The sequence below is a fragment of the Pundamilia nyererei genome, unplaced genomic scaffold (assembly GCF_000239375.1).
Source record: "Pundamilia nyererei isolate P.nyererei 1_Seehausen unplaced genomic scaffold, PunNye1.0 scaffold00030, whole genome shotgun sequence".
In the NCBI taxonomy this organism is placed as follows: domain Eukaryota; kingdom Metazoa; phylum Chordata; class Actinopteri; order Cichliformes; family Cichlidae; genus Pundamilia; species Pundamilia nyererei.
In genome coordinates, this window is record NW_005187431.1 from 4,001,479 (window position 1) to 4,022,636 (window position 21,158).

Genomic DNA, 21,158 nt, shown 5'->3' on the forward strand with positions numbered 1-21,158 from the left:
AAACTGCCATAATCCAACAATAATGTTTAAATGACAGGTTACCAAATACAAATGTAACAAAAAAAACCTTTAGGCTTGACTCTCTTTCTCTTTTTATTTTCAATATTATATTTTAACAGATGGCTATTTTCAACTCTCTAAATTTATATTACTTCAGAAGTCAGATGTTGAAACTCTGGAGTGATGTCAGGTATATGCATTAGTGGGTTGCAGTAGGAAAGTTGGAAAAAGAAGGAAAAACAGGATTTATTTTTGCTTCTTTGGCAGGTAGAGCTATTTGGGTATCACAAGCAATACAGCATAACATTTGTTGTTTGTGCTTCGCTGCAGCACGTCTGTGGACTCGGCATATGGTTATTCAGCAAGTTATAGTTTTACTGCTGTTTACATTCACTGCCAGCATTATAGATTGTTAACCTCCTGGTGGAGGAGTTGCTCAAACTTTCCAAATGGAAAATCCAGGTTAAGAGGGTGTTCCAGATAAAAATTCCAACTGGGAACTAAAAAATTCTGTGAATACATTTTGTCTTCCCTTCTGTAGTCTCTGTTTTTTCTGTCTCTCTATGCTTTGTTTGTGTTTCCTATGTTATGTTTTAATCTCTGCTTCTTTTTCATTTCTCTTTCAAATCCTGTGATACATTTGTTCTCCTGGGACTTAAACTAGCTATCCCATTAAGAATTAAAAAGAAATAAACACACACACACACACACTTGTTTGTGATGCTGAATATAATTCTAGTGTTTGTAGAACATCTTTATAATTTGTAAGTTGGACTGTGGGTAGCAGGTTGTTTTTTTGAAGCACAACATTTTTGTTTGTTTGTTTTTTGTCCCCTGGATTTTGTAGAACAGATCAGTGTTTCATTTAATGTTACTTTGATGTCTTTACAAATCCATACAGTGATTGCTCAAGTGTTGCTACCTAGATAGGAAAGCTCAGTTTCAAAGAGAAGAATGACAACAATCAAGTAAAGCGTTAAAGTTTTGATTTAGTGACCTTTCCTGTCAAAACTGCACAGCTGCAGGATGGATTTAACCCTTTCACACATAGTGGTCACTGCAGTGGACAGCAATTCAAAGGCTTTTTTTTGTATTTGTGTCAGTGTTAATGGTATACTTGCAAATAAACCACTACATTGGACACTGATGTGTCACTCCATACACATCAGTTGTCCACCTAAGTGGACATATAAAAAGGTCTTTGAAAAGTATATGTTAAAAAAAATATTCATCATATTGTACTGAAATACGAGGAATAGTAACAAATTAAAAACACAACAAGAAAAGATTGGCTTGTCAGCTGATGAGCCTCTCAATCTCAGATGTCTTTCAAAAAGTCCTGTCCAGGGGTGTCCTTCCAAAGTGGAGGCCAGGTGGCTTTGATGCTGGGTCTGTCCTTCAGATTTTTATGGTATTCTGACAGTTTGGGGTAACGTTTCTCACTTAGCCTGCAGGAGAGATCAAAATCAGGGTGAGTTCACTGCTGTTTATTATTGCATTCATTCATCTTGCCAAGCAGCTAAACGTCAGCCTTAGTAAAATAGCTTACTTACCCCATGCGGAAGAGAAGAGCAACGCTTGGATAAACAATCACATCAGCCATTGAAAAGCTCTTTCCCGCCAGGAAACCACCTGGTGTCTAAGAGAAAAAAAATAAAGCGCTGTGAGGGGAAAACAGTGCAGAACTCAGATTCTAAATATTCCACAGTGTGTCTTTACATTTAAAGATAAGTAAAATTTTTAGGTAAGATTTTTACACAAACAGTGTTAGCGTATATATTGACTGTTTAAATTTGGTACAGATAGTCTGCCTGGCTTTGTCCAAATATCATCCAAACATGTCCTGCTGCTTTGTTTTTTAACTTTTGGTGTTTTTCTAACCTTAACCCAGTTTTCTTAAGAGGCTTTAGAATCTGCCAGATTGTAGGAAGGTTTTTCCTGTGACTTGCCTGGTTAAAGAAAAGAGTTGCATCTCTGTAACACAGTGCAATAGGCTGTTTGGGTGTAAAGTACGTGATTTTACCTCCTCCTGCAAAGATTATGTTTGTGTCAAAACATAAACTTTCCTCAGAAAAAAATTCCCAGACTGTTTCTCCCACTACAAAGCAGTTGGAGCACAAAGCCAGAGCAACAAAGCTATGTAGGTATAAGTTTTGTGCACTGGATGCTTGTAGCAGTAGAGTGAAAGTGCGTGCAGGTCATTCACATACCTTCTGCAGGTGTCCCTCCCACATCTGCACCTCGCCAGTCAGCGTCTCCTTGAGTCTCTTAAAGGCAGATTCCTGCCTCTCATTCTCCGGGACCCTCCGGTTGTACATAAAAACATCCGCTGCAAAATATCAGAACAGACATTTCATGAATATATCCACTGTCTGAGGATTTAAAGCTTTGAGAAAAAAGAAAGTTTCCACACACTGCACAGCATCCACTTCCATATTTTGTATTTTTGGTATGTCTGTGCATTGCTGTGTAACATCAGGCTGTAGGCTGTAAATGCTTGCTTTGATAAACGGAGATTAACATCCTGTTGTGAGGGTTACTCCCAAGGAAATAGTGCATTATGCCAGAGCCTAATTATGTGAACACACAACTTATTTTGGGTGGCATGTTTTTTGAACAACGCTGACCTCGGGAAGAGCAGGTGAACCAACTCTGAGGAGGTTTGCTGAACGCATGAAGTATCAGTGGTTTAAAGGTGACAGGTTCGTGCGTGATGTTGCCAATCATTGACTCAAAATCCCAAAAGGCAGATCTTTTAATGGCAACAACAACAGATAAGTCATGTAGAGAGTGAGCATGTCCCACTAAAACCTCACTAAATGTAATTTGGGGGATCGGACGTGAAAGTGCAGGAACTCAACAGTTATATCTTTGTGGTTCAAAACCAGAGAGAAGATTTAAGCTAACATACCCATTTTCTGGTGAAGCGTGTTACCCTCAAAGGTACGCTGGAGCACCAGGGCTTTCTCGCTGGAGTTCACAGGGATCAGTTTGGTTCCCTGGGACATGTACTCACACTGTTGGTCGAGACAGGAAAACAGTAAGTGTTATAAAGAGCAGCAAAAAGCTCTGGTTTCTTTTACTCTGCAGTGTAGGGTGCATGTCCAAACAATCATGGTAAACCTAGTAATCCCTCAACTTGACCTCCAACAACCTATCTCCTTGACAACAAGGCAGTACCTTGCTCGAGTTCTCACCTCCAGGAAGAAGCATGCACCGTAGGACTCGTTGATGATTTTGTCCCCACATTTGAAGGCAGGAAGCTTTAAGACAAAGTGGAAAAAATATGAATAGGTTCAAGTTCAAGCATTCAAAGTCCAGATTGAAACCTGTGATGCAAGCCTACCTGTCCCCTGGGGTTTACATCCATGACTTCCTTTGACTTGTGCTCTCCTTTCTCGAAGGAGAGCAGTTTTTGGTTGTATCCCTGCAGTTTCTTCTCCTCCAGAGCGATCATTACCCGCCAGCAGGGAGGAGAGCCGGAGCCCCACCAGAGAGTCATGTCCTTGGCCATGGTTTCAGAGTGAACAGCTTAGTATGGCAGCTGGAATTACTGAAGGTTAGAGATAAGAAGACTGAAGCCACAACGACTGAAACAGTCTCGTTTTATAGCAAAACTCCAGCCCTCCACATCCGGATTGGTGGATTTAGGTACCGTCCCATTTTGGTCTTCTGACAAGAGATCTCTTACCCTCTTACATCACAACCCCACAGTTTATATGACATGATAATGAAAGTCAGAGATTTCTGCAGCAGCACAGTTACATTTATTGACTGTGATTTAATCTAAAGCTGCTCGTATTCACAGGTGTGCAAAACTGTCATTTTTATGTTGAAAAGCGTTTGGAAATGCAAACAAAACAATTCACCTTCAGATCAAATCAAGTGCACAGAGTAAAGTGACACTGGGCGCTTTGCTGCCGTGCTCCCGTGCAGTTCGTTCGGATGTCATCATTCCTGCACGTTACTTGTGTGTGCTTCATTAATACGGTTGCATGTCAACAGTCACAACCTTGGTATCCATCTAATGTGCATATGTTAAACCCTTAAAGATCGTTCTTCATGCATTCATATATTCTTACAAGTAATGCTGTTGATTTGTTGAAACTCACGGTGACTTAGCACTTTGTTTTCACCCCCTGTACACACATGCACACAATGCACACACGATTCTGGCACGTCTCTCACGTCCATCAATCGCATTAGTTCTGAACGTGTCTAATATCAACTATTTTATGTATCTTTGTACTTGAAAGACAAATTTCATCTAGCACTAAAATATACACAATATAATACTAGTTGCTTTGTGCTTCATTCTGTAAGCCTTTGAATTCTTGTCAAAGTGCACTTGAACAATTGCCAATGTCACATAGCAGTGAAATAAGCTACAGTGGACACATTTGCTGCGATCACTATCGCTGCTCTTCTGGGTCCGTTTCAGTGGACTGTTTCCTGAGTGAATGATTGCTAGAGGAAAGGCAAAACTCGTGGTTTTTACTGAAGTCCCTTTGTCCAAGTAACACACACACACACAGCTGCAGCCCTGCAATATTATTACATGCAAGTTTCAACAGTAATAGGCTGCATCGGGATTTCTCTACACCTAAAAGGAAAGAAAAGGCATATGCCGAGAATTTAATTTGAAAATGTGCTTTCCTGTGTTTCCATTAATTCAGTATTTTCATTTTGCAGACGTAGCATGACACACTCCTTTTTTGAGCAAGCGTATATTCAGACGGACCATGCAGCAATGTTTCAAACAAGTCAGAATTGTTGTGGGTTCCCAACACACACACTCAGAAACAATTGTGCTTTTTGGTCTTTGTACTCTCCTTGTTCCTGTTGGTCACCTCCATACTCCATTCAGCCTGTTTTAAACTGCTGCCAGCTCTCCTTCTCATTGTAAGCCCGCTTCCGTCTGGTGTGCTACTGAATAAATAATGGAGGCAGGTTAGACAATGTGTAACAGGTGTCTCACACAGCCTCTATCCCATAGCCTTGCAGCCTGAATCACCTGCTCTCTCCCTCTTCAAACAGCTGAGCCAAAAAACACACCCGACCGAAAGACAACCAAATGGGCCTATGAGGTTTTAAACTGTGATCACAGCAAACTTGGTGGACAGATTTGGACACCTCATCCAAATAATATTGCAAATGCATTTTCAAACTGAGCTTTCACTGATCCTTAATAAGGAGAATGTGCATTTAACAGCAGTGGAAATTCACAAATGACATAAAAAGGATTAATGCAATGTGCCTCATGTATGCAACCTCATGCTGTCACAGGCCATTTGAGTTACCTTTGTGCAGAGAAAAGTGGTTGCACCACACCCAATAGATAAAGGACTCTTTTGATATGATGACCTTTCATTGCGCTTTATTTGTTTAAGCTTGTAAATGCTATAAAAAGGAATTTTACTATAAAGTTAGGCTATTCAAGCTTTTCTGCTGAAGCAAGCCTGTTTATATTTTAGCAGCACAACACCACTAAAATTATCGTAGCTTTAGTAACAATAACTTCAACAATCACTAGAGGGTTTTATTGATTTTTTTTGATCAGCTGAAGGCATAATAGTGTTATTGCACATAAATGCCTATAATGTAGGCATTAATATGCATTCATATCAAAAGAGTGGGTGAGAAAAGAAATTACTATGACTTCTACTGCAAAATGAATGCAAAAGCAGTTTCTGCACCACTGCAAAGTAAGCAAAGGCCTGGCCACCCCAACGAAAAATCTGATGGCTTTGCCACTGCTCTGATTGTGACACGGCAGCATAATTATAGAAATGTTTTCGTAAACATGATTGTGCGATGTTTTCAGAGAAAACAAAGCAAAAAGTTTAATTTAAAGTTTCTGTTTGGTGATCTCTCCTGTCAAGACTACGCAGCACTAATGTGAGTGGTGACGCCAAAGGTCAAATTTTATTGGTGGAAATTTAACTTGAAAATAATGAAGCAAACAAAAATAAAACTTAGTTTTTATTGCTTTTACTCACAGCACGACAGAAATAAGATGGCATGTTCAGTAACAAATGTTCAAATATCCACTGCAGAGCAGCACAGGGTAACAAATTAAAAATGCAACAGGAAAAATGTGCTCGGCAGCTGATGGGTTTCTCAGTCTCAGATATCTTTTAAAAGTTCCTGTCCTGGGGTCTCCTTCCAAGTAGGAGGCCAGGTGGCTTTGACGCTTGGTCTGCCCTGCAGCTTTTTGTAGTATTCTGCCAGTTTGGGGTATTTATCCTCGCTTAGCCTGCAAGAAAGACGAAAGTTGGTGTGAGTTTGTTGCTGTTTGTTATTCAATCCAGGCAGCTACAAGTCAGTTTTGCAAATTTAGCTTACTTACCCCATGCGTAAGAGAAGAGCAACACTTGGAAAAACAATCACATCAGCCATGGAGAAGTTCTCTCCTGCCAGGAAACCGCCTGGTGTCTTAAAAAAAGAAGACAAAGAAAAAAAGATTTTGGATGGAAGCTAAAAAAATCTTTTAAATAGTTGGTGAAACTTGGCTTACTAATTCTTCTACATATATTGTCTCCTTAACAGCAGCTGCTGAGCATATCTCAACAAAAGACTTCAGACAATCAGCTCGTCATCATCCAAGTACTGTGCATCGGCCAACTGTCAACATTCGGTACTTGTTTTTTTGACTTGCCTCTATTTCCTCTTGAGGCTGTCTGGCCACTATTGTAAATAGGAAGGTTTTGCCAATGACTTGCTTAGTTAAATAAACATTACACTGACTTCCTGCACAATCTTGTACTGTGAGTTGGTGTTTTCAGGAACGTAAACATCAAATGTTCAACATCAATTGATATCTCTGTGAACAGATGTTTTGGACATTTTTTTCCCCTTTAAATCATTATAATGAGTCAAAATACCGAGGGGATAAAAAGAAAAGAAAAGACAAAGTGCTTTTACACGGTAGCATCCATTACATCCAACAGCTTATAACTTCCTGCTAGGGTTATTGCCTGTTTCTGCAGCTTTGTAGCTGTCGTGCTCTGGGTGCTTGTGAGTGCATGCGCGTTATACCTTCTTCAGGTGTCCCTCCCACATCTGCAGCTCAGTAGTCAGCGTCTCCTTGAGTCTCTTAAAGGCAGATTCGTGCCTCTCATTCTCCGGGACCCTCCGGTTGTACATAAAAACATCCACTGCAAAATATCAGAACAGACAATTATTGTCTAACATCAGGCTGAAGACTATAAAAAGGTACCCAAATAACATCTATAGCAGCTTATTTAAAAATGAGTGATCATGTTAAGCAAATGTTCATTTTGGTTACATGGGATTTTCTGGTGTCATTTCTACACTGTCTCAGGAATTTACTTGCAAGGCTAATTTGAGCAGAGATTAACATCCCAGCATGTTGTGAGGGTTACTCCCCAGAGAAATAATGCATTATGTAACACTCTTAAGTGAAGGCACAGCTCTTTTGTGTGTTGCATGTGTTTTGAACACCTCGGACCACGTCGGTGAAAGTTGATGTCAAAACCTCTGAGGAGGTTTGCTGAAGACATGAAGTCTCAGCGGGTTAAAGGTTGCAGGTTTGTGCGTGATGTTGCCAAGCATTGTTTAAAATCCCAAAAGGCAAATCTCTGAATGGCAACAACAACAGCTAAGTTATACAGAAAGAACTTTATAAGATTTTCTTTATAAACTCTGTAAATCCCCTGGTTTCAGTGTCCACATCAGCATACAGGGATATCGAGCTCAACAGGTATGTTGAGAAGGCCATGACAGAGTTAACGTACCCATTTTCTGGTGAAGTGTGTTGCCCTCAAACACACGCTGCATTATTAAAGCTATCAAAGCGCAATTGTTGTCGGAGCCGGCGCAGTCAGGAATCAGCTTGGTTCCCTGGGACTTGAACTTGGACTGAAAACAACACATGAAAGCACACGGAAACACATGAAACGAGCAACTGTTCTGAGGTGCAGTGCACCCTGTGGTGTAGAGTGTCTGCTTATACAAAGCATTGCTGAGCATGCAATCACCAGTCGCCCTCCAACTTAACAACTCCTCAGTGACATGAAATTTTAAGTAAGGTTCTCACCTCCAGGAAGAAGCATGCACCGTACGACTCATTGATCACTATGTCCCCAAATTTGAAGGCAGGAAGCTTTAAGATAAAGTAGAATGAACGTTATTAATATATACTTCAAAATTAGGCATTATTATTTGTAATTGCACAGTGAATATAAAGTACTTCAGGAGGTGGGGGTTTGAATGCAGTTTGAAGGTATGAATGTGATGCAAGCCTACCTGTCCCCTGGGGTTTACATCCATGACTTCCTTCGACTTGTGCTCTCCTTTCTCGAAGGAGAGCAGTTTTTGGTTGTATCCCTGCAGGTTCTTCTCCTCCAGAGCAATCAGCACCCTCCAGCAGGGGGGAGAGCCGGAGCCCCACCACAGAGTCATGTCCTTGGCCATGGTTTCAGAGGTTAACCTGGGAGCTGAAGTTAAAGGGAGGTTAAAGATGAGAAGACTGAAGCTAGAGCAGGTAAAGAGCCTCATTATATAGCAAAACTCCAGCCCTCAACATCCGGATTGGTGGCTTTAAGTCCCGTCCCATTTTGATGCTCTGACAAGAGATTTCTCACAGATAGCGGGGTGTGAATTATTTTTTGAGCGAGATCACGCACCTGCATTTTACCTGACATGCTGCTGTCGGAACATTTTTGTAGCAGCACAGTTTGAAACATTTTGTTTGATAAAGATTGTTGTATTCACAGCTATTGCAAAACCGCACCAATATTCTGAATTTCAGTGAATAATAATGTGTATAACGTTAAAATCAGGTGTAGAAACTAAAGTGAAAGTGAAAGTCTCTGTGGGGTTTATCAGAACCCAACTTTATTCCTGTGGGCTTTATTATTACAATATATTATCAACAATCACAGCTGTAGTTGACATCCATCTGTTATACGTATGTTAAAAACTGTTATCATCCTTGTCCGTGCTTTATAGATTCTTGCAGTGTTGTTGCTGATATTTTGAAACTCACAGTGACTCAGCAGTCGTGTATTTACAACTTCACACGCAGGCACTTACGCAACACTGGCACAGTTTTCACATCTCTCTGTCTGATACTCCTGATTTTAATGCATTCTTTCATTTGACATCCACATTTCTAGCTTCACCAAATCCCTGCTTCTGTTTTTATTTTCTTCTTTTGTGCTTCTTTCTCGTGTTAGTGTGCACTTGGCAGCATGGACTTCTGCATGAACAGCGGTGAAGAGAACTGCATGTTTGCTGCGATCGCTGTCTCTGTTATCTTGGGCTGTTTTTCAAAGAGCTCGCTGTGGGATAAACTTCTGCAAGATTTCCCCATACATGTCAGAATAAGAAGCACGTTTTTCTTCTTGCCTTTGACTGATACATACACACACATATATTGTGTTTGTGCATTACTTTCAGTGTTTTCATTTTGCTTAGTTGGCATGATGTAAGCATTTTTTGCTGACTACAGCAACAGTTTGTTTCTGATGTTTTTATCAGGTTCACTGATAACCTGGCAACCTGGTTGCATGCCACACGCATTACTTGACCATTAGTGGAATTTGATATCCGTTCTTTTGTTTTCTTTGTCACACGAGGCTCCCATTGAAAATAGAGTAACTCCTTAGTGTACCACCTTATATGAATAAAGGTTAACTGAGAGGCTAAAGAGAGGGCAAAGTCACTAGGTGGAAGTATTTTCTGATCGACTGTACATCTGAACATTTCAAATTCCTGTGTATGCGCTCTCCTACTCGGCAGAGGCTGTCGGGCAGGTTTGTGCAGCTCCATGATAGTTACTTTAACCTTTCCAAGCAAGTACAAAACCAAAAACTGAGTACCTGACTCAACTCAATTCAACAGGTACAGCAGAGGCACGTACTATGAAACATGTTTAGCATAGTAGTGATATCTTGGGCCTTATCTGGCTTCATTTAACCATAACAACTGCATTCAGGATAAGCGGTCACACGCAGTGTTTACCAGCTTGGTAATCCAGCCCAGGCTTTTTCCAGCACGTTCACATGAAAGGGGCAGAGCTGGCAGCATATAACCAGTCACAAACTGCTTCCTACAGGAAGACGGGAGGTTTTTTTTGTTTTGTTTTTTACAAAGAAAATCAAAAAATATTAAGAGATTAAATGAACAATAAAGGCTATAAGCAACACAGCTGCTGCTGCTGCTGCTGGGTGTGATAGGAAAAGCACTAGTGTAGCATTGTACAGTATAGTATTAAAACATGCTGCATGAATGTGTGGAGACTTGAAAATGCCGTGGTTATGACTGGAAGGCTATCGTATACAGACTTTATTATGCGTGACACCAGGCGAAAAACAAAACTGCTGATGTCAGAATGAGTGAAATGACGTTGGTGTGCGACAAAAAAGCAAACAAAATGCTGCAAAGCAAAGAGAAATAAAACCTGTGTGAGCTGACATTAACTGTGTCCCTCTCATACAAGTTCCCTGGTAAGAAGTTGACCAACTTTATAAAACTAAAAAGGCTGGGTTCATCCTGAAATTACCTCACTCAGCTTCTGATCATGCTTTGCAAAAAAAAACCTCACGTAAAAGGGTTTTAGTGGTGCCTAGATGTGCAGGATCTGAGTTCATGTTAACAAGCGTAATGAAATACGTCAACAATGCTGATTGATACAAGTTTATTTTTAACTGAAGTGACAATGGCCAAAATACAGTACACTCAGGGGGTATAAATGAGGCTGTGAATTTAACGTAGCAATGTAAAATCATGCAAATGATATCCAATTGAAGCATGAGGCATTGGAGTTCCCTTTGTGTACAGAAAGCTAGTTCTTAGTCCTTTTCTTCTTTAGCAAAAAATGTTCTGACTCTAGTTCACTGATATAAATTTATTAAAGGTTGAAAAAAAGTGTAGATTTAATTTTTTTGACTGTTGGTTGATGCTACATGACATCTCATATTAAAAACAAACAAACAACAAAAAAAAACTGCTGTTAATGGAACCTGAACTTGTATCAGTCAACAGAAACTGTTGTTCGATATACACACAAACAAAAGCTGCAATATTATTATGTGACATTCATTCACGTCTGCATGAATGTCAGATGTCTTTCAGTGTGTCTTGTCCCTCAGGGTTCTCCAGCCAATGAGGAGGCCAGCTGGCTTTGACACTGGGTCTATCCTTCAGCAGATTGTAATACTCTCCCAGTTTAGGATAACGCTTTGCAGACAGCCTACAGATCAGAGCAGAAGGTAGAATATAGAATATAAAGTTCAGTGACTACAGATCATCACTTATTATACTGATGAAACATGAAGGAGAAGCAGCTGTCATTTCTATTTCCTTCTCTGCCACTCTTACCCAAATCTGAAAAGATAAGCAACTGTAGGAAAAATGACCACATCTGCCAGTGTGAAGGACGGTCCTGCCACATGAGAGCCTGAGCCCAGCTTGGATAAAAGAAATGCAAATTACAGCACAGTTTGAATAAACCAAAGCAGGCGATGTCAGCTTGTGTTTCTGTGTGTGCGTGTGTTTGTGTGTGTGTGCATGTGTTTGTTTGTGTGTGTGCCTTCACATACCTTCTGCAGGTAACCCTCCCAGAGTTTGAGTTCAGTGGTCAGAGCCTCTTTGTTTCTATTCAGAGCCGATTCATGTCTCTCACCTTCAGGAACAAACCAGTCGTAGTAGATAACCGCATCTGAAAATAAGCAAAACTCACTCACATGATGCTTAAAACATTTTTCACTGTAAAGGCATCGCAGCACTATTTTTATCAAGCACTATTTTTGGTAAAAGACTACCCACTCTCCAAGAGCCCACACTGTGATTTTGAGTTCACTGTTCTTTACAATATTGATGTTGATTTTATTGGGCAGCTGTAGCTGAGGAGATAGAGCAAGTCATCTACCAACTGGAAGGTCACTGAATTTTATCCCCTGACTACTCCAGACTCCAGTTTTCTCGAGCAAAATCCTGATGATGACCACCTGATGCATCTGTATGTGCGCACAAAAGCATTTAGGTACAGGAAAAAAGTGCTTTTGTGTGACTGGGTGATGAATGAGGCTTGTAGTAAAAAGCACTCTCTGTGCTTTGTTAGTGTTATATAAGCAACACTCCATTTACTATTGTACCATTTCTTTTATCAACTCAGAGTCATTGCCAAGCTAAAGTCCGGACTTCCTCAAAAGGACCTGGAAAAACCCTTTTATCACTTCCCACCTGGACGACTTTCTACTTTGGTACAGAATAACTATCTCTGTGCCACCTGCTGTAAGTCAAGAATACAGCAGTTCATCTTTTCACTGGTATTGGAAATCATGAACACGTCCCTTCATTGGTTCCCTGTCCATTTTGGAATTGACGTTAAGATTTTATTGCTAATGTTTAAGATTTTTAAGTGGACTGCGACCTTTGTATCTGTCTGAGCTGCAATCATAAAACACATTCATAAACCTGTAAGAGCTAGGATATAAATGACTTTCAAATACATACAAAATCCACTGCTCATAAACTGTCTAAAATGTTTTGTTTTGGGTCTGGACTTATTTCAGTTACTTATCTCCATCATCATCTAACATGATGGAACACCAGTCTAGTAAGTTTGGCAGGCTCTGAAGGGAAGAGACTGCTTCCTCAAAGTTCACCCATATCTCCTCAAGCTGCTACTGCTAAGTCAACTGTAAAACTGTGTCAGGCAAAGTTTTCGTCTTACTGAGTTTGTCGTAGAATGTGAGACCCTCAAACATGCGTTGGTACATCAGAGCTTGTTCTTCTTGGCTGTCCGGGATCAGTTTGTTTCCTTGGGACTTAAACTGGCTCTGCCATTGAGGAAAGAAAAAAACGCGCACACATATGAGCTTGTTACTGTTTGTGATGTTGAATTTAGTTTTAGGGTCAGTATAATTCTTAATGAATTAGCATCCTCACCTCCAGGTAAAAACAGACTGCATAGGAGTCGTTCACAATAGTGTTTCCGTGTTTGAATGTTGGAAGCTGTGGAAAAAAAATTATAACGTGAGCAAGACAAACTATCAAAGCTGCCATTTGAATCACTTGGATACCCGAAGTTTGCTATGTTAATTGCACTGAGAGCTGCCAGTAGCAGATTGCTATGATTACATGTTGTAGTGCATCACAAAGTGCAACATATAACATATTGTAGTTTGTTTTTGCCTAAGTTAGCTGCTAAAGCTGTAGCAGGCGTGTCACCCCTCCAATCTGCAGAACAGGTCAATATACAGTACTGTCATGCTAATAACGTCTTGCTAACCTTTAGCTTCACAAAGTATTTGACCCTGTTGTAAAAAACGAAAATTCTCGTGATTTCGACAGCTTTAACTACACTCCAGGTTCTTGATGCTAACCCGCGTGTGCTGAGCAACTTTTAATCCGTTATGCCCAAGGAGAAATCAGGTGAACAGGCCAGTATGTTAAGATCTACATTGGATAAGATTTTGTAATATACCAAAAATCAGTGTTGACAGAAGGGCTCTGAACTGAAACAGCTGCTCTTGGGACACAGCCCACCATTGGCCAAAGGTCAACTTTCACAGCTGCCTTTCTAAAACTTAAAAAAAACTAAGAGGGGCGGGCTGAATAATGCTGTGTAACCAGCTTTACTTAGCTAGTAGAGCAACAATACATATATCATGTTGATGAGGATGAGGTTGTTGAGGTTATTATGCAAAGTGTTTTTAAGCATTAGACTTAATGATAATATTGTATGGTACATTAGCTAAGGTGTAATTTTCTTAAGGCCCTACCTGTCCCCTGGGATTTATATCTAACACTTCTTTGGACTTGTGCTCCATTTTATCGAAGGACAGCAGTTTTTGGTTGTAGCCCTGCAGGTTCTTCTCCTCCAGAGCAATCATCACCCTCCAACAGGGAGGCGATCCAGCCCCCCACAGCAGAGTCATTGCCTTAGCCATGGTTTCAGAGGGAATTCTTACAACTGAGAGTGAAGTTGTGGAGGGATGATGAAATGAAGACAGCAGCTAGAGGAGCACAGACAGATTTATAGCAAGCCACAGCCCTTCCCATTTTATTGTTACGTATAAAGATCGGTGCCTTAACACAAGACAGATCAAACACGAGCAGCCCCCTTAGTAACAGCACTGCTGATTAACTATTAACTACATCTGTGTGGATTATGAGTCGCCATGGAGACATTGTGGCTCCCTCTTTACAACGTTGCTTCAGTTCATTGTGGTTTTCAAGCATTCATTCATGGACAGCTTTGTTTTAAAAGGCCTGCGACAGCATTTCAAGGTTGAATCCAAGTTTCTGACTGGGACTCTGCAACACATTAAGTTTTTTATTTTTCTGTTATAGATTTGCTGTCTTGTCATCTTGTTGCTTGAACCAGATTCAGCCAAGCTTTAGCTGTTGGACAGATGACTTTGGGATCCAGAGGAGTTCATGGTTGACTCAACATTTAACATGCTAGCTGAGGTCCTGTGGGTACAAAACAAATCCTCCTCAACCCAGCTGTACAGCTGGTGTGAGGTATTTGTGCTAATATGCTGCATTTGGATTTTGCTACATGTGGCGTTGTGCATTACATCAACTGTACAATTTGGTCTTGTCTGTTTGAAGGACACTGTTCCCGAAGTCTTGTGTTTTGTTGCAGTCTCTCTGAGCATTTCCAGTCTGACCTAGGGATGAAATTACTGGGATGTCCACTGCTAAGAAGATTGTGGCGTTGTGTTAACACAGTGTGTGACCAGCACACTGCCAAAACCTTCCTTCTTATAGTGGTGCTCAAAAATATAATTAAACATTTAATTACCAACACTTGGCTGTGACTTATCCTCTCAGTTTCTATGGAAGCAGAAAGTTTGAACTTAGTTTTTCATAGGACTGCATAGAAGACGTTTTTTTTCACATGACTATATAAACTGTATTTTTTTAAAGTGACAAAACCTGTAAAATATAACACAAAAGTTTAGTGAGTGTTTCACTGTGCACATTGGTGGCTAATTTCAGGTTTATAGAGCCCTCGAGTTGTTTTATTTGCAGTTCCTGATACCTCTCAAAATAGTCCTTGATCATGGTTTACATTTTAACAACCTGCTGTAACCTGCTGTTTCCACGTTGCACATCCACTGGTGATATCGCTGGATGATTACAACTGATAAAGGTTATACGGGGGGGCAGATAACATTGACAACTCACGTGATCATCTCTTAATATCTGTTGAAAACTCACGATGACTTAGCATGTCATGTACATGGAAACTGTCCAATGCATGTCTCTGATGCCACCTATGTAAAAGCAACCCCAGTTTCTCTGTGACGCTTCCTCACAAAACTCAGAGTAAATGTCCACCTGAGCAGTTCCAGAATCAGTGTGGCAGTGGAAAAAAACGCAATCACTCTCCACTACTCTAGGTCTGTTGTGGCTTCCAGATGATAATCTACCACAACAAAAGCACGTGGATTTCCTCCAACACACTCCTGCAAAGTATTATTTTCATGTTTTCCTGTACTGTTGTATGACTCAGGGGATGAGCCTGGATAGCTACTATACGACTAACTTTTGTTAAAATGCAAAATCATGCAAATGGTGCACTACTGAACTATCAGCCTAAAGAAATGGTAGCACAATGGATTTGATCAACTGTTGAACAGGAAAAGCCAGTTCTAGTCACGTAGCAGAATTCCTTTACTGTGGTGTGACTGGGAGGATGAAACTGGATAACTACGTGGGTTAATATTGAAGTAACCTGAACATGGTTAGATCACAGATTGTCTATTAGGGTAACAAAAGCTGCTGTGATATTACATTAAGTGTGAGGAACTCCCAGCATGAATGTGTGACTGTCTTCATTGCTTCTGCTTGAATTTGTGCAAGTCTAGCATACAGTGTTTCCCGTAAGGGTGAGACCTTCCGTCATGCATCGGTACATAGTGCTTGTTTCTCAGAACTGAAAATATTCAACATGTTTTAATTCTTGCTGTTTACCTCGAGGTGTAAACATGCTGCACGTGGGTGAATGCAGGGAGCTAATAGAAAGAAACTGACAGAAGAAGTCAGGCTGTCCGGCTCAACATTGTGTTCCATAAGCATCTTAAGACTTTTGTTCATTTCAGAAAAACAGAGAAAGATTTGCACTACACAAAGAGTACTGACAGTAAGAGTGCAATGCCTGAGAACGGATCAGTCAGCAGTTTCCTATATCTGTGATGCCCCAGATGTGAAAAGAGAAGCAGACACACCAAAACGGCTTCAAATATGCGCTACAGTTATTTATAGAAGTTCATAGATTCACAATAAATCGACAGCTGTTAATGAAAAAAATCATTCAAATTATTTAAGGTGATAATTTATTTTGCCACTCTTTCCTACTTCCAATGTTACAGTGCATTTTAAAACTAGAAACAAGCTTCAGTCTATTCTCTGAAAGCAGCAACAATAAAGCCAGGAGGTGTAAAAAGAAGCAGTGATTCTGGAAGTGATCCTGGGCCCACGCAGTGATTTCCATGACAGAATCATCCCAGTTTTTAATGCATTGCCGCTTGAGGCAAAACATCCTATAATGATTTTTGGTCTGGGTGCTCGCACACAGAGCTTTCTCCAGATTCACTGAACCTTTTGATGACATAATGTGCTGTTTTTTAGGCTTTTTGTTCTCTCCTTCTTTTTAAGATACATGGTAACTTGTATGGAAGCACAAGAGTTACATTGTTTTAAATGTGAAAATCCTATTAAAAAAGAAATAACTCCACAAAACTAGTGAATGTTTTTGTTTCTTGGAAGGTTTTTTATTGACAGGATAGAAAAAGATGCAAAGTCATGACTTCTGCGGTGAAGTTAAACTGCTGTCAGAAAAAACGGAATACGTATGAGTTACCAAAAGCTGCAAGCAAAAAAACAAGAGCCGCTCTGTCATTATGCAGCATCATCTATGGATGAATATCAGATGTCTTTCAGTGTATCTAGCCCCTTGGGGCTTTCCAGCCAATGAGGAGGCCAGCTGGCTTTGACACTGGGTCTCTCCTTCAGCAGATTGTAGTACTCTCCCAGTTTAGGATAACGCTCTGGAGACAACCTACGAATCAGAATTAAGTCAAGTCCCATGTCTACAGATCATCCTTCATTTTACTGATGAGACCACATGGAAATGCAAACAGCCTCTGCGTGCTTACCCAAACCTGAAGAGAGTGCCAACTGTTGGAAAAACGACCACGTCTGCTAGCGTGAAAGATGATCCTGCCAGGTATGAGCCTGAGCCCAGCTTGGGAAAACAAAATACAGTTGGAACAAATCAAAGCAGGCCGAGTCTGTCTGAGTTTGTGTGTTCATGCACATACCTTCTGCAGGTAACTCTCCCAGAGTCTGAGTTCAGTGACCAGAGCTTCTTTGTTTCTCTTCAGAGCCGATTCATGTCTCTCACCTTCAGGGACAAACCAGTTGAAGGTGTAGTAGATAACAACGTCTAAAAAACAAAACATTAAAAGATGGCACATTCATCTGTTAGCAGGTTCACATGATGTGAGAATTTTTCCATTTTAAAACATAAGTTATCCAAAGAGGCATTATTTTGGACGTTTTCATAAGTTGATTCAAAAGTTTTCTGTGTAATAACTTAATTTTTTTCCTTGAAATTTCCTGAGAGACGAGGCTCAGAGGAATAATAACACTTACTGAGTTTCTCGTAGAATGTGAGACCCTCAAACATGCGCTGGTACATCAGAGCTTGTTCTGCTGGGCCATCTGGGATCAGTTTGGTTCCCTGGGATTTAAACTGGCTCTGCAAGACATTAGGAAAAGACACACATTGAACTGGGGCACATTTTGTGATGTTGCATTCAGTGTGAGTGAATATTTTGTCAAAATGACGTTCTCACCTCCAGGTAAAAACAGGCTGCGTAAGATTCATTGATGACATTGTCTCCATGTTTGAAAGTGGGAAGCTAAAAAATAAATAAAGAAATGAATAACAATAATCATAATAATGACAAGTTATAAAAGTGTGTTAGAGTCAATAGTTAAGCTGCTGTGCTGGATCAAACAGGAATCCTTAATAATAATTACAAGAACAAGTGAGATTACACACAACGTGTCACATATTCAGACACCAAACCTCACATTTCTGTGTTTTATTTAACGCTGTTCCCTAAACAAACTAAACCCAGTAACACATTTTTAAAAATGGGCCAGTCTGGCCATTCGATTAAAGCTGCTCGTCAAGTTCAAACTGGTTCTTTGGCAGTACTGGAAATCATCATGGTACTTGTGGGCAGGGCGCTTCAACTCCAAGCTCTTATTCATTATTATATAACCAAGTGTGAGAAAAAAGAAAGAAAAAGTTTGAAACCCAGCTACAAACACAAGAGCTCAGTTATCTCTACACCCATATTCACTACGTGTCAGCTCACGATAAGTGCTCGTCCAATCAGGTGCTGCAAGGCGTCTCTTGGAGCGTCTTAAAAAATAAATAAATAAAAGTCTACTTGAATAACGGAATCTTTTCCGCCAGAGCAACAACCCATATTTCAATGTTAATTAATGACCGTGATGTCGTCAAGGTTATTGTGCAATGTATTATGCAAAAGGATCAGATTCAAGGATATTCGTCAGTGTTGTGTTAGTAACAAGGGCTTGTTTGCAAAATAGCTCACCCTACCTGTCCCCTGGGATTTATATCTAACACTTCTTTGGACTTGTGCTCCAGTTTTTCTAAGGAGAACAATTTTTGGTTGTAGCCCTGCAGGCTCTTCTCCTCCAGAGCGATCAGCACCCTCCAACAGGGAGGAGAGCCGCTTCCCCACAGCAGAGTCATGTCCTTGGCCATGGTTTTAACTTGAGATTCACGGCGTCACGCAAAACACAACAGCACATTTGAACTTCTCTTAACAAGTGTGTCGCTGTCCAGCTTTTAAAAAAGCGCGTATTGCCACCTACTGGTTGGAGAAAGTAACTGCAATTGTCACGAATCCATTTGACTTTTTAGTAGGGTGCACTGCAGTGGTCACTTATCCTTAGGAAGGTCATCCTTAGGAGACCCGGATGAACCTGCGTGGCGGCCATAATACGAGCTATACTTATTCTCTAAGGCAGGGATCTCAAACTTAACTGAGCTGTGGGCCACTGCTGGAGCTGTCACCTTGTTTGAGGGACATTTTAGTGTTCAAGTAGTACAACCCCCAAACAAACAAACAAGAAAACAATGCCAAATGTTTACGAAAATGTAGTATAGTGTAGTGTTTGCTTTTCAAATTTTCAAAAATATTTTTTTAAATATTGTATAACAAGACAAAACTGCAGAAGTTTCTCACTCTTAACTACCTGAAGCCTTTCATTGAACCAAATAAACAAACTGGTACTCTCTATCTGGCCACACGCGTGGCAGCACTTCTGCTATAATTTTGTTTGTATTTAACAGAATAAAAATGCAGACATAAGTACACACATTAGTTTTTGACTGTTAGTGAAAACTCTTTTCTTTCCCACTAACTCTCTCACTGAACTAACACAGCCAATCCCTCAACATGTTTGTGCTCTCTGCTCGTATTATCTTCATATTAAATCATTTTTTGATTTTTAAAGAACTTATTTTAATATTGCACTCAACAACAAACAAATCCTCCCTAACAAAAAAAGTAACTTTAGGGGCCAATTTGCATTATATTTCTTCACGTCAACATAGAAGCGGTGATGTGGGCTTAGTGGACTTTGGTGTATTAAACATTTTTTAAGCATACTGTAAAAATCATTACGTAGTTTTAATAACAATTCATTACAATGTAAGCACTCACAAAGCTACTTTGTAAGATACTCTAGCTCCCTCTTAAAGTTGTCAGTAAAACCTTCTTCCCAGGATTGCTTTTTTAACTCTCTCAGCTAACAAGCTCAAATAGGTTCATGCTGAGACATGAGATGGAAAAAATTCTTAATTTTATGTATTGATTACATGTTTTAAAATAGTAATCATCATCAGTAAAAGAAATAATTTTATGGTTTGAAGGTTCCAAATCAAAGAAACCATTGCCTCAAGTTATTTTAAGAGAAAACCCCGAAAATTGAGTAATGATGATGTAAATTTGGTTTCTTATTTGGAAATGTTCTTTTGCAGCAAAGATCTCAGACTGTTATCACACTTTGTCTCTGCTTGCGTACCTTCTATATTTTGTTGTCGGTGATTAAACAATCATATTTGACAGGAGACACTCCCTGCCCCCCCTCCATATTCAAATGTGGTCACCTCTATCACAATATAAAATATTTAAATATTACTAGAATGGAAAGTTATCTCAATATTTAATGTATAAGGCCAGTGAATAAAAGAATTTAAGACAGAAGAAATGTTCCCACATTGTTTTTTGCATATTTTATATTGCCTATAACATATTGAGTTTGTAGGTCTGTGGCTCGCTTTCAGCTATACAACGCACAACATGTACAGAGGAGAGAAGGGGGTCACAGCTCCTGCAACGGATGAAATGTAGACAAAATGCTCAAAGAATTCTGAATTGAAATCATCATCATTGTCACTTTGTCTTCTGTGGTTTTAAGGCTTTTGTGCATTCCTTCTTTTTAAGAATGTGCCAGACTGGATTTGGCCACTCGTAGTTTAACACACAGCAAGTTCAGGAAAATGTCTGAAAAGCTCAGGAAATGGATCCAACAAAGAATAAAACATGAGGTGACTTTGTATGTGTATGGATTTTTTGTTACAAATGTGCAAGTCTTGAATCAGTGCTCAAACATACAAAAGAAAAACATTTCTACAAAGCTAATGCACATTTATTTTATTGAAAAGACAAAAAAAAGATGCAAAGTTGTGGAAAGGATGCATTATTGAACTATGCAAAGTCATGGAAACACAAAGCATTTGAGCTAGCTTTGAGCAGGGAAAACTAGTTCTTTACTTTACGATAGTGTGACTGAGTTATTCTGCTATTAGACAAAGCTGAACATGTATGAGTAACCAGAAACTGTTGTTAGATATACACAGAATGCATAAGGGCAACAAGGAGCTGCTCTGTCATTATGCAGCATCATGTTTACATCTGTGTATGAATATCAGATGTCTTTCAGTGCATCTTGGCCCTTGGGGTTCTCCAACCAATGAGGAGGCCAGCTGGCTTTGACACTGGGTCTCTCCTTCAGCAGATTGTAGTACTCTCCCAGTTTAGGATAACGCTCTGGAGACAACCTAC

The 21,158-nt window shown here is 40.0% G+C and overlaps 5 protein-coding genes across 5 annotated transcripts in view; all 5 read right to left on the reverse strand.

Annotated features, from left to right (window-relative positions):
* Nucleotides 1-231: 231 nt before the first annotated feature.
* On the reverse strand, nucleotides 232-3,586 carry LOC102210402 (glutathione S-transferase A-like). Its single transcript, XM_005728872.1, has 6 exons — nucleotides 3,347-3,586; nucleotides 3,198-3,263; nucleotides 2,912-3,017; nucleotides 2,211-2,329; nucleotides 1,554-1,639; nucleotides 232-1,448 (listed from the first exon to the last, which is right to left on the reverse strand). The coding sequence occupies exons 1-6, from the start codon at nucleotides 3,512-3,514 to the stop codon at nucleotides 1,319-1,321; spliced, it is 675 nt and encodes a 224-aa protein (XP_005728929.1). The 5' UTR covers nucleotides 3,515-3,586; the 3' UTR covers nucleotides 232-1,318.
* Nucleotides 3,587-5,969: 2,383 nt separating this feature from the next.
* Nucleotides 5,970-8,508, reverse strand: LOC102210704 (glutathione S-transferase A-like). Its single transcript, XM_005728873.1, has 6 exons — nucleotides 8,269-8,508; nucleotides 8,060-8,125; nucleotides 7,758-7,881; nucleotides 7,039-7,157; nucleotides 6,350-6,435; nucleotides 5,970-6,256 (listed from the first exon to the last, which is right to left on the reverse strand). The coding sequence occupies exons 1-6, from the start codon at nucleotides 8,434-8,436 to the stop codon at nucleotides 6,127-6,129; spliced, it is 693 nt and encodes a 230-aa protein (XP_005728930.1). The 5' UTR covers nucleotides 8,437-8,508; the 3' UTR covers nucleotides 5,970-6,126.
* Nucleotides 8,509-10,923: 2,415 nt separating this feature from the next.
* LOC102211280 (glutathione S-transferase A-like) lies at nucleotides 10,924-13,957 on the reverse strand. Its single transcript, XM_005728875.1, has 6 exons — nucleotides 13,755-13,957; nucleotides 12,919-12,984; nucleotides 12,704-12,809; nucleotides 11,568-11,686; nucleotides 11,347-11,435; nucleotides 10,924-11,218 (listed from the first exon to the last, which is right to left on the reverse strand). Exons 1-6 carry the CDS (start codon nucleotides 13,920-13,922, stop codon nucleotides 11,086-11,088), a joined length of 681 nt encoding a protein of 226 aa, XP_005728932.1. The 5' UTR covers nucleotides 13,923-13,957; the 3' UTR covers nucleotides 10,924-11,085.
* Nucleotides 13,958-16,742: 2,785 nt separating this feature from the next.
* On the reverse strand, nucleotides 16,743-18,831 carry LOC102210997 (glutathione S-transferase A-like). The gene is made up of 6 exons (XM_013909759.1): nucleotides 18,623-18,831; nucleotides 17,844-17,909; nucleotides 17,641-17,746; nucleotides 17,307-17,431; nucleotides 17,142-17,230; nucleotides 16,743-17,044 (listed from the first exon to the last, which is right to left on the reverse strand). Exons 1-6 carry the CDS (start codon nucleotides 18,788-18,790, stop codon nucleotides 16,912-16,914), a joined length of 687 nt encoding a protein of 228 aa, XP_013765213.1. The 5' UTR covers nucleotides 18,791-18,831; the 3' UTR covers nucleotides 16,743-16,911.
* Nucleotides 18,832-20,732: 1,901 nt separating this feature from the next.
* Nucleotides 20,733-21,158, reverse strand: part of LOC106456154 (glutathione S-transferase A-like) — a 3,652-nt gene continuing 3,226 nt past the window's right edge. Inside the window, exon 5 of the mRNA XM_013909729.1 lies at nucleotides 20,733-21,154. Coding sequence (XP_013765183.1) covers nucleotides 21,022-21,154 — 133 coding nt within the window. The 3' untranslated portion in view covers nucleotides 20,733-21,021. The remainder of the gene's footprint in view (nucleotides 21,155-21,158) is intronic.